The 17,805-nt window shown below is 37.4% G+C and overlaps 1 protein-coding gene across 1 annotated transcript in view; it reads left to right on the top strand.

The window, feature by feature from the left end:
• The window catches only part of SCAF8 (SR-related CTD associated factor 8), an 81,215-nt gene that overhangs the window by 40,709 nt on the left and 22,701 nt on the right, over nt 1-17,805 (top strand). The window contains 6 exon segments of the mRNA XM_047769865.1: nt 5,903-6,064; nt 7,701-7,854; nt 9,217-9,347; nt 12,179-12,355; nt 13,583-13,662; nt 15,705-15,819. Coding sequence (XP_047625821.1) covers nt 5,903-6,064; nt 7,701-7,854; nt 9,217-9,347; nt 12,179-12,355; nt 13,583-13,662; nt 15,705-15,819 — 819 coding nt within the window.

Genomic DNA, 17,805 nt, shown 5'->3' with positions numbered 1-17,805 from the left:
CTTAGTTTATAAGCTTTTGACTATTATTACCTTCTTGAAACTTCCTACTGTGTTATATCAGGGATGGCAGGGAATGTAGCTTATTTATAGTTATTTTCAAGTAACAAACATTTACTCAGTGAATAAAATGTGAAAAAATTGTGCCAAGTGATCTAGAGGATATAGTAATGAAAGTTTTTGGTTTTCCAGAAACGATCTAGTAGTTTTGTGCGCACAGTGGTTGGCTGTTCTTTTTACAGTGGAGATAAATGTGTGTGTGTTTTCCTTTTCTTTTTGAGAAACCTAAATATATGATCACCTTCATTAAGGTTGGTACATTAATGCTTTTGCCCTTCTGCGTTTTCCCAGGGGAAGGATGAGAGCCATATGAAAAGATAGTTGTTACATTTACTTCCGCTGTCTTGCTTACACACATACCCCTTCATGCAGATTGTGACATCCTGTACTTGTGTACTTATCGTGGGTGCACCTTACCCTTCGGTGTGGAGAACACAGAGATTTGTGGGCTTTGGCACAGATAGTTTAGAAGGAGTAAATTTCCAGATTCTTTTCTGTCCTAATGAACTTTTTACTAAAATTCCTCTGCCCTGGAATATTTTGTTTTAATTAATTAATTAATTTGTGTTTTTGCCTTTTCTAAGGCCGCTCCCATGACATATGGAGGTTCCCAGGCTAGGGGTCTAATCCGAGCTGAAGCTGCCGGCCTCCACCAGAGCCACAGCAACTCAGGATCCAAGCCGCGTCTGCGACATACACCACAGCTCACGGCAATGCCGGATCCTTAACCCACTGAGCAAGGCCAGGGATTGCACCCGCAACCTCATGGTTCCTAGTCGGATTCGTTAACCACTGCGCCATGACGGGAACTCCTGCCCGGGAATATTTTATATCAGTTCTTTGTTCCATACTCTTAAATTTGCTTCTCAAATATGTCTTAGGCTTAGTTGTTGTTAATCATTAAGGCAAGCTTTTGTCTTTTGTGTTTTATTAGAGAAACTTAGGGTGTTTAATTTTTTTGTTGTGACATATATGTACACGTATACATCACAGAAAACATAGTATGTATAGCTAAATTTTTTTTTTTTTTTGGTCTTTTATGGCCGCACCTTTGACATATGGAGGTTCCCAAGCTAGGGGTCCAGTCAGAGCTGAAGCTGCCAGCCTACACCACAGCCACAGCAACACAGGATCCGAGCTGTGTCTGCGACCTACACCACGGCTCATGGCAATGTCGGATCCTTAACCACTGAGCAGGGCCAGGGATGGAACTCTCATCCTCATGGATACTAGTTGGGTTTCGTTAACTACTGAACCATGACAGGAACTCCCCTGTATAGCTAATTTTTTTATAAAGGGAAGAATTATGCAACTCATTCACTTTCAGAAATAGAACTTTGAGGAGTTCCCATTGTGGCTCAATGGTAAGGAACCCAGCTAGTATCCATGAGGACACAGGTTCGATCCCTGGCCTTGCTCAGTGGGTTAAAGATCCCGTGCTGCCATGAGCTGTGGTGTAGGTCACAGATGTGGCTCGGATCTGGCATTGCTGTAGCTGTGGTGTAGGACTGCAGCTCCAGCTCCAATTCAACCCCTAGCCTGGGAACATCCATATACCATGGGTGTGGCCTTAAAAAGACCAAAAAAAAAAAAAAAATTAGAACTTTTACTAAACGTCCTTAGCCCCCCAAATGCCTCTTCCTGATCACATCCATTTCCAAGTAAACAAACTGGCTTTTATGTTAGTTACAAACTTGCCTGGTATTGTACTTTTACTCTTAAATATGGAATCTTGAGCAAGCACTTTAACCTGCTTTTTATTTGTTTGTTTATTACATTTTTTAGGGCCGCACCTGCAGCATATGGAAGTTTTCAGGCTAGGGGTTGAACTGGAGCTGTAGCTGCAGTCCCACATCACAGCCACAGCAGCTCGGGATCCGAGCCAGGTCTGTGGCCTACATCACAGCTCATGGCAGTGCTGGGTCCTTTAGCCCACTGAGCGAGGCCAGGGGTGGGACCCACATCCTCATGGATACTGGTCGGGTCGGGTTTGTTGTCTCTGAGCCATGACAGGAACTCCATACATTTTAATTTTGTTTAGACAGAATCCTGTAGTGTGTATTCTTTTGTGTACTTTTTTAAATCATGTGTTTAGAATTCATCCCAGTCAGCATAGCAGTATTTGTTTCTTTTATTGCTTATATATTCCATTGTTCCAACTGCAGCATTTTCATTCTGTTAACAGATATTGAATGTGTTTATGGTTTTCTAGTTTTTGGAATTGTGAACAGTACTGCTGGGAACATTCTTACATGCGTATCCTGGTGCAGCTGGTATTTCTGTGGGAGTGGAATTGCTGGGTTGTAGGCTGTGCATTTCAGCTTGGCTAGATAATACCAAAATAATGTTGTAAGGATTCTACTCATTCACATTCCCGCTACCAGATGTGGCCCCCATCTTAACCAGCGCTTGATACTGTTAGATTTAAATTTTTCTGACCTAATGAGCCTTACTTAAAGGTTATTTTTGAGAGATTTTAGTAAATCACCTTCATTCAAGAAGTTAAATTCCAGCCAACATTGAAACTTGTTTCTTGATGTCTTTTAGACTTTTAAGGACTATCAAATAGAATCAATTTCTTTAGTCCCTCAAACAAAATGTATCCTATTACCAGCTAAGAAATATTGTGTTGCTTTATAGTTATTGTTACTTTTCTTCAGATTCTGTATTATTACATCAAATTCAACCTGAGATATTTTACTAAGCTATTAAATTTGGATTTGTCTAGCTTTGTTTTGTCAAGAACTGGTATAATATTTTTTCCTTGCTTATCATTTCCCTTCTCCTGTACTTGTGCACTGACACTCCATGTCAGTGAAGAACAAAGTCCCCTCTTCTCTGCTTTCCCACTGGTGTTACCAAGGCCCTCCCTCGGAGTATGAAGAGTTAGTGATTCCCCATTAGCCTCTCTGGCTTAGACGTTGTGGAAATACAACTATTGTGGAATTTCTGAGGTTCCGCACTTAGAGAAGTTGAATTATCGAAGTCTTGAAAATGACGTAAAAGTAATTGTGTTTGCTATCTAGAAGAAAATGCCACTTGATCTTTTCCCTTATTTTGTAGCAGTATCTCTGCCTTCTGTAGTTAAATGTTACTTCTTTAAGAAATACTGTGTAGAATGGTTCAAAGTTAGCAGTGAAGATCTTGTAGGCTCTGCTAAGAGTATTACATATGTTCAGTTCATGTTGCACCTTCCTTCCCAATTTATGTACCTTTCATTTCCTTTTCTTGTCGTCTTATATCAGCTGGGACTTCTAATATGATGAAAAGCAGTGGTGAGAGAGGGCCTGCACACCTTGTTCCTGATATTAGTGAGAAAAGTAGTTTGTCACCATTAAGTATGATATTAATTGGGTTTTTTTAGTTGTTTTTTAATAGAGTCTGTACCTATAGGCACTGAACTTCGCATGTGTTTTTCAGGGTTTTTTAAACCCCCCTTCAGAGGGTCTGGATGGGTAGAGTGGGTATTTGTGGAGTTGGGTATTTCTCTTCCCCCAGGTCAGTTAGGCTCTGATAAAATCCCAGCAAGTTAGTCTCTGGTTGAAAAGTTTCTCCTGAGGGAAGACCTTATGAAGAACTAAATGCCTTGGCTACCTCAGAATGGTTCTTTTCCCCTCCTCCTCTTGGAAGCATCCCCTGTTCACTGTGACAGTTGATTTGGTGTCAGGTATAACTGGGTCCTGAGACAGCCCTCTTTTCTTAAATGCTGCTGTTAGCAACCTTTAGTGCTTTATAACTACAAGTCACAGTTGTTATTCAAAGTATAAAAAATACCGCATGACATTAGAGTCTTAGGAATTCCTGTGTTTTCAATACTGATAGGACTTGAAGAAGAAATTGAAAAACATTTCAGATTTGTTGTCTTAATTCTCTCAAGTTCCCAGTTGGAGACTTAGCCAAGTTTACCAAATGATATTTTAAAGCATTCACAATATTTAAATAATACTTAACTTTGTTTTTTGCCATTTTATGTGGCAGACACATAAAAATACCTACTCAGCGAAGGAAATTCTGTCTCACAACATCTTAATATAGGGTTTGTAAAGGTATTGTGTAAGGAAAGTTGTTTTTTCCTTAGTCTTTATAGCTTAATACTAAAACTGCTAACATAGTTTTGAAGCTTTGGGATCTTTGCAATAAGCCAGAAAGGCTCATTTCTTGTCTTGTGTACTTATGTTGCTTATGTATTGTGAGTTTATAATCAGAGTTTTTATTCTAAATCAAAAAAAGTGTTATTTATTTTTAAATAAACTCACTGCTTTGATTCTTCTATTACTTACCATTCAGTTAAATTTTAAAAACTCTTATCCACAACTTATAAATTCTATTCAGCTTTACTCTCAGAATAATCATTTCTATAAAGTAGTACTTTGTATATCAGATTATTTTATCTATGTTTTTGGCATTGGGGATAGGTAATTTTTAACAAAGATGTCAGGCTTTTCATTAAATTTTAAAAGTTTTCATTACTGGATATATTATTCGCTTGGCTAGATAGACATTTCTTTGAATGTATGGTAGTCAGAGGAAAATAGCCTTGGCTACTATGTGAACTGAAGGACAAATATGCTAGATTTGGGGGAATATGAGTGAAAACTGCTTCAGACTTTTAAAACAATAACTTTCAACAGAGCATACATTTTTGAACCTTTAGGTAGATTAAACCTAAACCCCTAAACCTTTAATGTTCAAACATCAGCGTTAACGTCTTTTATCATGAATCCCTAAGTACTGAAGGCCAGAGCACTGCAGTAGATATTTGTGAATGGGTGCTGAAGATCTCTTCATTTTCTTAATAGTAACCTTAAGAAGATTCTTTAAAAGGATTTGAAGGGACCTCATGTCTTTTTGCAGAGTGAAATCACTCATTGTCTTGGCTGAATTCTGTTTGGAAACATGTATGTTTGTGTTGTAAGTGGGCTGAGGAACCTTTTCTCACTGTTCCTTTGATAGCCAAGAAGTTTTTCAAGAATGCAGTTTTGATTTAGTGCCGTATATGATTTTCCTGAAACTACTTTGGGTGAAATATTGACCTCATTACACCCAAAATTGGAACCTACTTTTTAGATAGGTAGGAATTATCTAACCATAGTTCCATTTTAATCAGTATATGTTTGGGAGGCAGGTTTTTGTATGCTTTTGGATATGGCAAAAAATTGAAGCAGTGAGCTTGATAGTAAAAGGATTCTTTATCATGCTCTGGAAAGTAGGAGACTTTCGTATTCTTCCCATTGGGTCAGGGATAAGAAGATTGAGAAACTGATCAGTGGAGTAGCTAAAAATGTTCTCATGGGATATATTCCTAGAATCATAATGGTAGTGTCTTATCTTTCATATAGGTATGGCATTTGAGCAAAGTTATGAAACTCTGGGTTCGGTATGTTAAGAATGTTATAATTTGCCATATCATTTTCTCCCTTCTTAATACAGAAATCCTTTGGTTATTTATTTCAGATGAAGTCTAAGGCATGTTTGCAATACTATTACCAGAGCTTTTCTTTCCTGAATTTGCTGCTTCCTTCCATGTGGCTTTTCACAGTCATTAAACACATTTTTTGGTTATTAAAATAGTACCTTACCCTTGTTTTTTATCATTCAAGCCAGTTATGCAGTGCTGTTTTGGAACTTAGGTGATGGGCCAGTCTGAGTGTGTGGAGTAGCCAGAGTAGATTCTTTCAAATGCCATTCCAGAGATAGACTCTGTGAAATAGTCAGCGTCTGAATGTTCACTACCGCAGCGTGAGCAGGGTTTTTGTGTTTGTGTAGGATTTATGGTGACATTTGTCTGTCAAGAATTTAACCTCATTCATTCGCTTCCCTTCCCGCTCTTCTCTTTTTTCATCAGTGTAAACCAGAATACAAGGTACCTGGGCTTTACGTTATTGACTCCATTGTACGACAGTCTCGACATCAGTTTGGTCAAGAAAAGGATGTGTTCGCACCCAGATTTAGTAATAACATCATTAGCACTTTCCAGAATTTATATCGTTGCCCTGGAGATGACAAGGTATGCTGTCACCCCCCCCCCCCTTTTTAATCACTACAGTAATTATCCTTTTGGTGTTAATGAGAGTCTTCAGATTATCTTAATTTAATTTATCATTTTATGTTATCATTTACTCCTAGTTATTGCATTATCCACGTTCCTTTTTTTTCATTAGACTCTTCTTAAACAATGTAAAAATGTAGTTGATTTTGCTACGTTTTAATTTATTAAACCAATTGATGTTACAGAAACTGGCTCTCATAAGCTTCTGGAATTATATGAAAAGCTTATTTATACACATAGCCAGTTCAGAATTTTGATTATTTGATATGAGCTGATATTTACTTACTTAGTGTCTATGAAAAATGGATTTACCAAGCAATTAATAGAAAATAACTAACCGCATACCAAAATTCTTTTGTTATGGTAGAGATTTCTTAGTGCCAGAAACCACAGTATTAGGTCTGCTAGATCTAAGTGAACAAATAGTCTGTACTACATAGAACGAAGCTTTGGATCCTGAGGGAGAACAAAAAGGTGTTGTGATCTTCATAGGTGCTCAGTGATATTAGAAAGTTGTGTGTGTTGGATACTGACTTGGAAATTTAGTGTCCTTTTTCTGTCAGCGTCAACTGCTACATTGATTTTGTAGGAAAAGGTAAGAATAGTGGAAGAACTGTTCACCCTAAGGAAGAGCCGCAAAACTTCAAAGCTCACCACGGTCTTCTACCTCCTCTCACATACCACAAGATTAGGTGGTTTTTATTTTTAATGACGATTATATAATCTTGAATGAGGAAAAAAGTCTTATTATAATAGATGGATATGGAGCTAAAGATATTGTATGATTTTTTAAATATTTTTGGATATGCTTCATGACAGATTTTTTTCATTTAATTAACTTTGGTACTTGATAATTCTAAATAGGCAGAAAGAATGCTCCTAATTTTTAAGTGATTTATCATCGAGTCCCAGATAGATACCTTAGAATCTCATCTAAAGTAACTTACTTGAAATTTTATATAAACTTTTTTTAAGTAACTTAAACACTTTGATTTAGAAGTTTCTCTAGTTTGGGCTTGGATTTCTATCAGTTAAAATGAACAAATCATCCTTGAATTTGTATATTTCTCACTGATTAATTAATTTATGTCTTTCTGTCTTTTTTTTTGTCATTTTAGGGCTGCACTCGCAGCATATGGAGGTTCCCAGGCTAGGGGTCTAATCGTAGTTGTAGCTCTTGGCCTAAGCCACAGCCACAGCATTGCAGGATCCAAGCCCGCCCGTCTGCGACGTACACCACAGCTCACAGCAACGCCAGATCCTTAACCCACTGAGCAAGGCCAGGGACCGAACATGAAACCTCAGGGTTCCTAGTCACATCCGTTTCCTCTGTGCCATGATGGGAACTCCTGAAAGCCTTTTTTGTATAAAGCAAAAAATAGAAGGCACTTTCTAAGTGCCCACATATTAAGAGAAATCAGAAGTTAGAAGGTAGGAAGCATTCTTGTGTGTAACTTCCTTATGCTTCATTAGAAATACAAAAATTTGCATGTTAATTTAGCTCAGACCTAGTTGGAAAATATGTTGGTGTAACATGAGAGATTTAAAGATGAACCAGATACTCTTAAAATGTCATTTTTCTTTTTTCCTCTAGAGTAAGATAGTGAGAGTATTAAACTTATGGCAGAAAAATAATGTATTTAAGAGCGAGATTATTCAACCTCTTTTGGACATGGCAGCGGGCATTCCCCCCCCAGTTGTCACACCTGTGCTGGCCAGTACTACTGCTGCCATGAGCAACACCCCAGGTAGGTTGCTTGATAGGGATTGTTTTCTGCGTATTCTTCTTACACTTTTCAGGTTATTATTCATATGTGAAATAATAATTTGACAGTGCAGGAGAATTTGTCTAGCATTAGGTAAGTGAAAGGAAATGTAATTTGAAGGAAAAGTAAAATCAGAAATTATATTTGTATGTAATTCCTTTCTTTTTTCATTTTTTGCTTTTTAGGGCCGCACTTGCGGCATATGGAAGTTCCCAGGCTAGGGGTCAAATCAGAGCTGCAGCTGCTGGCCCATGCCTCAGCAACATGGGATCCAAGATGTGTCTGTGACCTACACCACAGCTCATGGCAACGCTAGATCCTTCACTCACTAAGCAAGCCCAGCAATCAAACCCGCATCCTCATGGGTACTAGTCAGTTCGTTTCCACTGTGCCACAATGGGAACTTCATGTAATTCTTTTCTAAAAATTAAAAAGCTAAGTTTTTTAAATCCCTAGAAACAACCAGCTTGAGAAATTGGTACGTCAGTTGGGTTTTTCCTTATTCAAACTGTCTGTAATCTTTTAAACTTGCATAAATCAACTTGATACTTACAGTAAACTAAGGGTACTTAATATTTATAGAGAACCCTGAAAAAATTTATTTAATGGAGCCAAGAATTTTTAGTAATAAACTCAAAAACATGAATTTTTATTTTTATTTTTAAATTTTTATTTATTTATTTTGTCTTTTTAGGGCCGCACCCAAGGCATATGGAAGTTCCCAGGCTAGGTGTCACATTGGAGCTGCAGCTGCCAGCCTGTGACACAACCACAGCGACATGGGATTCGAGCTGTGTCTGTGACCTACACCACAGCTCACAGCAATGCTGATCCTTAACCCACTGAGCGATGCCAGGGATTGAACCTGTGTCCTGATGGATACTAGTCAGTTTTCATTAACTGCTGAGCCACGATGGGAACTCCAGTTTTTTTTAAAGATATTTCAGTGACATTTGAAATTTTTTTTATCATAGTCCAAGAACTACATTTGTTGACATTTTTCATCGAAGATTGCATTTTGAGTATTTCCTTATATCATCAAATTTTCTTTTTTAGTAAAATTATTAATGACTTCAAGTGTTGTAAGCTCCTTTAAAGTTGCAGCTCAGTTGAGAACAAGTGTGGAAGTACAGTTAGCTCGTTTTGGTGGGTTTGGGTTGTTTGTTTGTTTGTTTTTAAGTCTACCTAATTCTGTAATAGTTTCTCGGAATGAAGACAATAAAATTAATGTGTATAAATTTGTAGATATTTTATATAAGTGACAGAACAGCTCTCTCTGCCTTTTCAAGTCTTATTCATTTACTTACATATTTATTGGGGTGGGTTCGATGTCTTTTCTAAAAGGAACTCCTGTGACACCTGTTACTCCAGCCAATGTGGTCCAAGGTTTACCTGATCCGTGGGTATCTCAGATAACAAATACAGATACACTTGCAGCTGTAGCTCAGATCTTACAGAGTCCTCAAGGCCAACAGGTGAGCAACTTTCGTTATGCCCGCAATGATTTAGAACTCATTATTTTCCTAATGTGTTGTTTCATTATGTACCACCCAAAGAGTATGTGTTTATTGTGTAAAAATGATCCCTCTGCATATAGGACTTTGTGACTTGCTTTTTTTTCACCTAGTAATGCATCATAGACACTTTTATGTCATTAAAGATTATTTTACAAGTAATTCATTCTACACCAAAATATTGACGTAGTGCATAGTTTATGCCAAACATTATTAGGTGCTATTGTTATTCCAGTAATGAGACAGGGAGGTCTTCTACCTTAGAAAAAGTATCCTTCTGTCTTAGGGGAGACAGACAATGAAGAAGTATAAAACATTATTTAGATGGTGATAGGACTTAAAGGAGGGTAAATCTTTAGAGTGACTAGGCTTGGGGAAAGGGGTCAGAATTAGAGTAGCCAAGAGAAGGCATCTTTGAAAAAGTGGCAGTTGAATTGAGCCTTGAAAGGGAGCTTGTCAAGGCAAAATATGAGGATAGTCTTTCCTTAGCCTTTTTTTTTTTTTTTTTGGTCTTTTTGCCATTTCTTGGGCCACTCCGTGGCATATGGAGTTTCCCAGGCTAGGGGTCAAATTGGAGCTGTAGCCACCGGCCTACACCAGAGCCACAGCAACGCAGGATCCGAGCCACATCTGCAACCTGAACCACAGCTCATGGCAACGCCAGGCCAGGGACCGAACCCGCAACCTCATGGTTCTCAGTCTGATTCGTTAACCACTGCGCCACAACAGGAACTCCTCCTTAGCATTTTTTTTAACCTATCCTTTAAAAGCCAGATTAATTGTGATCTGTGCAATAAAACTCCCTCAACTGTCTTCCCCCATATATTCACACGTTTCAACCTATTGTAAGTCTTTTCTAAGATGTTACCTCAGTAAGGGCTTCAAACAGCTATTTGAAGCCGCAGACTACCTTTCATCCCCTCTACTCCCTTTCTCTGTCACCCATCTTCCTTCCTTGGCACTTCATACCTTATGTAACTTACTAGTTTCATTTTGTCCCTTCTCTGTCTCTTCCCACTGGAATGTATGCTATACAAGGGCAAGGATTTTTGTTTTGCTCACTGGTGTATATCCAGTGTCTAGCTTATAGCAGCTATTCAGTATATTTTTGTGGAATGAGTCATGTCTAGAGGCATAATAACAGCGTTGGATATAGAAAAGATATTTTATAATTGAGTTGTCTGGCGGGTAAGTTGACCTGTGCATGTCAGTTACTAGTGACCAATTTGAAATGGTAGACCTAATTGTGGGACTTGGGTTCCTAAAGACATAAATGGCTGACCAAGAAATAAGGGACTCATATCCTAAGCAATGGGGAATTGCCAGAGAGTTTTATGTTGAAGTCACATGATCTGAATAGTACTTGAATGGATGAGAGAGGAAAGAAATCTAGAAATAAGGAGGATTTTTGTTTTAATAACAATAATTAAAAGAAGTAATGAATATATGAAAAATAGTAAGGTTGTGGACTTTCTAAAAGGACAATCCCCTCCATCCCAAAAAAGGAACCATTCTAATAATGTAAAAATGTAAAAACCATTTCAATTCAATTATAGTCTTAGATTGGATCCATTTTCTACATTTTTGGGGCAGTTGGGGAAACTGAATTGGATATTAGGTTAAGTTATAGAATTACTAATTTTTGAGATAATGATATTTTGAAATTAATTCATAAAGCCAATGTCATTTTAAAAGACATCTATTAAAAAAAAACTTTTGGCGGGAGAATGGATTTTCCCAAAAGAATAGTATAAAGAATCAAGAAGATACCATGGGAATTCCCCGGAGGCTCAGCAGCTTAAGGATCTGATATCATTGCTGTGGCATGGGTTTGATCCCTGACCTGGGAATTTCCATATGCCATGGACACAGCCCCCCCCCCCCAAAAAAAAAGCCCCCAAGAAACCAGTAATCTATGAGATATGAAGTCAGAGTAGAGAAAGAAGCAAGCTGCAAGTGGCTTGAACCTGGGTGGCTGAAAGAATAACAGCGCTGGGGGTCGGGGGGGACGGGGATGTCAGAAAGAGCAGTGAAAGTGTATAAAGGAGAAATGAGACATTTCTTTGCTTTCTTCTCCCTCTCCCCTCCTTTCATTCATTCATCCTTGTCTGTTCTGGATCTTCTTCAGTGCAGTAACTCAGCTGTTACATATTTTTGTATTTTCTTTGCTGTCACATAGGAGTTTAAAGTAAATATTTACTAGGTAAAGACCAGTTTGTTTCTTAGTGTTGCTGCTTTAGACAGGCATGAAGTTGTTTCACTTACTGTCATCTTCCATTTTGTTTGTAGCTTCTCCCACTGTACCTTGAACTTTATTGACTACAAATGTCTTGTTTATCAGTAGCTTTCCTGTTTTTATTTTTCTATTCAAACTGGATAATTTTCAGGTTTGACCTAGGTTTAGATCTTAAATAGAAAAGTATTAATTACTAGAATGTTTGTAGGGTTTCTTAACTGAAATATCTTCAGGATCTTCTTATGGTTTCTATTTGTTAAGAAGGAGGGTGAGTAGGGGAACCAGGATTGTTTTGTCTTTGTCAGAGTCTCATCATTTTATTTTGTTTAAAGTTCCCTGACTTTCCAGAAGCAAGACAGAATTGTTAAGAACTGTTAGATACGGCACACAAAAAAAGACTTTTTAAAAAAACATTGTTTTGAGTTAGTGTATCTATTTTCTTGGTCTCTAGTCTGTAGAACAATAGATTTTATTGACTTAAAAGTTTCAGATTGGCATTCTTATGGATAAAACCCAGTACTTGTTTGTAATAATTTTGTTTTTCTCCCCCTCACAGCTTCAGCAATTAATACAGACTTTACAGATACAACAGCAGAAGCCTCAGCCTTCCATCCTGCAAGCCCTGGATGCTGGTCTTGTGGTCCAGCTGCAGGCTCTTACAGCACAGCTTACAGCAGCAGCTGCAGCAGCCAACACTCTTAATCCCTTAGAACAGGGCGTGTCTTTTAACAAGGTAGATGTTAAGATAACAGTTGTATGTGAAGAATTATATATTAATTGTGGTGTCTGTCCTGTAATTATATATGTATAAATACATTATATATGTATTTTTTAATGGCCGTAGCTGCAACAGTGCTGGTTCCTTTAACCCATCGCACCAGGTCAGGGATTGAACCCGCATCTCTGCAGTGACTAAGATTGCTGTAGTCAGATTCTTAAGCCACAGCATCACAGTGGGAAGTCCCTGCGTTATAATTTTAACCTGCTAAAATTAAAATTGTAAAGTATGTGAAAGTTCAAAGAAAAGCTTCTCTACAAGTTGTTACAGTATTGTACAGTATAATAAATGATGTCTAACCATGAAGAATGATGTTTTTAAAGTTGAAATTTTATTTTATTTTATTTTTTTGGTCTTTTCTAGGGCCGCACCTGCGTCATATGGTCATATGGAGGTTCCCAGGCTAGGGGTCCAGTCAGAGCTGGAGCCCTCCCCCTACGCCAGAGCCACAACAACATGGGATCCAAGCCTTGTCTGTGACCTACACCACAGCTCATGGCAACGCCGGATCCTTAACCCACTGAGTGAGGCCAGAGATCAAACCCTCAACCTCATGGTTCTTAGTCAGATTCCTTAACCACTGAAAATCTTTTTGGTTTAACTTATTGTGTGATATCCTCAGTATTAGTGCTAATTATGGGACTATTATAGTACCTTGGAAATGTTATCCATATTATTTTTATTTCTGCTCCTGTTATTTTTAATAGAAATATATTGATTTATTAAATTATTACTTAGACTTTTTTAGTCCTCATCTTCCAAAAAAGTCTTTAAATTGATCATTTAGAAGTCATTGGAGCATTCTAAGAGAACTGTGCTAGTAATAGATCTGTTGATTGTATATAGTTCTGGATGTTTATTATCAGTCTTTGTTACCATGGACAAAATACTTAATTATTTTAATCCTAATCTTCTCTTCTGTCAAATTAGATGTTGGTATTTATGCTTTGTATAGTGGTTTGTTTTGCTTCATAAGGCAGTGTCTGTCAAAATGCTTTAAAGGAAAAAAGTAAAGATACACTCAAATAAAATGCTTTATTATCATGTAACATAAAATGATATGAAATATGTGTTAAATGATAGAGATAAGTTAATAGGATGTCATTGACCTCCAAAATAGCATTTGTAACTTCAGCTTATGTGAAGCACTTTTAAATTTGTTTCTTTTTTTTTTTCACTTAGAAGTTGATGGATAGGTTTGATTTTGGGGAAGATTCTGAGCATAGTGAAGAACCCAAAAAGGAAATTCCAACTTCTCAACTGTAAGAGTCGTTATATTTTCTTTATAAACCATAACTTTTTTCTGTTATCTTTATAAATCTTGACTGGAACATTGCCGTCTGAAAGAGGGACTTCCAATAAGTTGAGTTACTATTTAGGCTCCTGAGCTCCCAGCATTGCAGAAAGATGGTAGAATTGCTGCTTGTTGCCTCCCTATGTTATTTTTGCTCTTTCTAAGAATTTTTCAAATAGTTGGGATGTGTCAAAATTCTTTATTGGAAAACTGATGTGTTGAGAGTCTAATTGTGATATTTTCTATATTAGGCTTTTATTTATCTTAGTTGTAGGAGTATTTGTAGTAATAGGAAAGAAACTTGCTTCTGGTGCCTGTGGCCACTTCTGGGAAGTATAATAAATTCTAGGAGTATATTAGACTAACTAGAAGTAAGGAGTAGAGTTGTAGAAACTGTGTTTTTTAAAGAAATGGAGTGTATGTTTTTATTTAAATGAGTGGTCCCCTTGCCCCCAAACAGTTCTGCAGGGCCCTAGGTTCTGTGAGGGTTCATGAGAGGACCAGTTGGAAGGAGGATTTTGGGGAGTAGGGGTGTCAGGTGGGAGAATAGGAAGGGGCTAATGAATGGGAAAAGCCCCTGGGAATCTTGTTTCAGAAGTTATTTTCTATATTGCGATAATTTATAAAATATATAAAATGCAAATATATGCTGTGATAAATTCAGGTTATTTTCTATATCGTGATAATTTATTAAAATGTATTTATATAATATGCAGATACTTTTTTTTTTTGGTCTTTTTGCTATTTCTTGGGCCGCTCCCGCGGCATATGGAGGTTCCCAGGCTAGGGGTCGAATCGGAGCTGTAGCCACCGGCCTACGCCAGAGCCACAGCCACGCGGGATCCGAGCCGCGTCTGCAACCTACACCACAGCTCACGGCAATGCCAGATCGTTAACCCACTGAGCAAGGGCAGGGACCGAACCCGCAACCTCATGGTTCCTAGTCGGATTCGTAACCACTGCGCCACGATGGGAACTCCAGATACATGTTTTGATTAAAAATTCTTGAAAAAACTAACGTTTTAGATTATGAATTGTAGTTGAGATCATATAGATCTGTGTCTGGAACAATGTAACAATCTGCTTTAACAGTCCTGATAGGATATTTATCCATTGTTTTAATAACCTTCTATGATAAGTTAAGTAATTGTTAATATTGTGTCATCTTTTATTACTGAATTCTGTTTGATTTGCTTTCTTCACACTGATCCATTTTGCTTTCTGAAGCAAGGAAACAAATTTATTCCATTATCTTTTGAGACATAGCCATTCAGTATTTGAAGATAGGTATCATTCTTCCCCTTAGGTTTATTTGCTCCAGATGAAGTACACTTTTTTTCAACTGTTTCAAGACTTCTCACCATCCTGATTGTCCCTTTTGGGATGCCCTCTTTTTTGTTCATGTCTTACCTTGTGGCACCCAGAATTCCAGGTGTATTCCAGGTGTGAATTTCCCAGAGTATAGTTCAATTATTATTTACTCTTACCTAAACACTGTTTCTGTTAACATACCTAATAATGTGAATGTTTTTCTAAAGAGAGCAGATTAGTTTTGTAAAGTGTATGATCAGTTACGATTGTAGATTTCACGTATACTGATTGATAGACCATTTTCCCCACTGTCTCATAGTTAAAGGTGTTAGAGTGACAGTGTTTAAGTACATTTAACTGTTTTTGTAAGTGTTTTATTGAGATTTTCTTAAAGTGCTCTAATGTAATAAGTACTAATTTATATATATAGTATTTGATAGCATGAGACAGTAATATCAAGTCTTTATCAGAGTATCTCTAACATGGTATCCATCTCTTGAAACACTGTTGAGTATATTTCGATTTCAACATATTAATGTTCTGAGGTAGTCTGTTTTCTGTGTTAATATTTCAGAAGTAAACATTGTAGTAGAGTGTTTCATTTAATTGGCATTTTGGGGTGTTCTTTTTGAATATTCAATTATTTCATGTTATGTTTGTTGGATTTTAAAATACACTTCTGCTTATTTTTCCTTTTAGTTCTCATGTTTCAGAATCTGTGAACAATTCCATTTTTCATCAGATAGCAGAACAGCTACAGCAGCAAAACCTTGAACATCTAAGACAGCAACTTCTGGAACAACAGCCTCAAAAGGTTTATAGCCCCATCTTGTGGTTTTCAGAGTTATTGCTGTTGGGATCATTTGTTTTTGCTAAACTATGGCGATTTTTATTTATTTATACTAAGAAGATCAGTCTTTTTAGGACTTTTATAGTTTTGGGGTTTTTTTTTTGTCTATAATCAAAATGTGTTCTGGCAACTTATATATCCATTGAGAACGTTATAGAAATTAATTTCAGTGTACCAGAATTACAGAATAGAAGACAGGTGATGTTTCAATATTATAATTTAAAATTTTCTTTCCTCTAAATTTCCTGTCAAGCAAGGTAATGATAATTTTGCTGTGTTAATGATGATAATGACAAAATAGATTACTGCCTTTAATTAGGCTCCTAGTATGTTTCAAGAACTTTTATTCAGCATGGTTACATTTAATGCTTATGAGGTAGGCATTTTGAATCTCATTTTACACTGTAGGAAATTGAAGCTTATTGAAATGAAAATCTAATATTAAAGTATGCCACTGATGTATGTCAGTCTTAAGATACTCTATTATTTTATGTGTAGCTGAAACTTTTATTTTAAACACTTGTTTATATGAAATAACATCCCAAAGTATGAGCAGTGCATTGTTAGACATACAGAGATGAACAGAGAAGCATCTGGCCTCAGATAACCTCTTTTCCAATAGAGTGTACACATCTGTATGAACACGAGGCAGAATCCTAGCTTCTGTAATCGAGGTGTAAGAGAAGGTCTATGGCAAGGTGGAAGAGGGAAGGGTTAATTTAGAAGGAATAGCAAACCTTAGACACTGCTAGGGTCTGAACTTGTCCTTTTTGTGCAAATAGTAAATATAAAATGGATATTAATAGTATTTGAATGTTGGAACTTATACCTGGAATTAATGACAATGGAATTATGTACCTTGTCTTTTTTTTTTGCCTTTTTAGGGCATACTTATGGCATGTGGAGGTTCCTAGGCTAGGGGTCGAATCAGAGCTGTAGCTGCTGGGCCTATGCCACAATCACAGCAATGCCAGATCCGAGCTGCGTCTGTGATCTACACCACAGCTCAGGGCAACGCTGGATCCTTAACCCACTGAGCGAGGCCAGGGATTGAACCTGTGTCCTCATGAATACTAGTCACATTCATTTCCGCTGAGCCACCATGGGAACTCGTCAGTAAGGTTTTTGACAAAGCCTTTCCTGCTACTTAACAGAGAAAAAAAATGAGGAAAGTAGATTTATAACTGATCAAAATGTCACATTGAACGTTAATCCAACCTTTGAAGAAGTCTTTGTCAGCTGCTCTTATCCTTCTGTTTTTTTCCAATGTTTTCATTGATGCTTTGCATGAAGACATTCATTATTGAAGAAACTAGAGATGTGTATATACCAGGATGTATACTAGTATATCAGGAAAAAAAAAAGTCAGTTGCCACTTGGTTCCTGTGGATTCTTTTTGTTACTGTTTTTTTAAAAAAATATTTTACGCATCTTACAAATAATTTAAAAGCGAGACTGTAGGGATGGGGAAAAGCCAATTAGGAATTTTAATATAGTTGAAATATAGCAAACCTTTTCGTGTCAGTAAAATTCGTGTCACATGTTCTTTTAATAAAACATAACAATGCAGGCTCTTGTTCCCAAAACACTGTAAGATGAAGTCCTTCCTGTTGAATGACTAATTGGATGAAAATACTGTTAGAGATTTTTTTTTTTTTGGGTCTTTTTGCCATTTCTCGGCCCATTCCCACGGCATATGGAGGTTCCCAGGCTAGGGGTCCAGTCGGAGCCATAGCCACCAGCCTACGACAGAGCCGTAGCAATTCGGGATCCGAGCCGCGTCTGCGACCTACACCACAGCTCACGGCAACGCTGGATCCTTAACCCACTGAACAAGGCCAGGGACCGAACCCGCAACCTCATGGTTCCTAGTCGGATTCGTTAACCACTGCGCCACGACGGGAACTCCTTAGTTGAATTTTGAAAATAAACTTTCTCTTTCTTTTTTGT

This window comes from Phacochoerus africanus, chromosome 2 (genome assembly GCF_016906955.1).
Source record: "Phacochoerus africanus isolate WHEZ1 chromosome 2, ROS_Pafr_v1, whole genome shotgun sequence".
NCBI classification, from domain to species: domain Eukaryota; kingdom Metazoa; phylum Chordata; class Mammalia; order Artiodactyla; family Suidae; genus Phacochoerus; species Phacochoerus africanus.
Note: the sequence above shows the minus strand (reverse complement) of the source record. Positions and strands in the feature narration are given on the sequence as shown.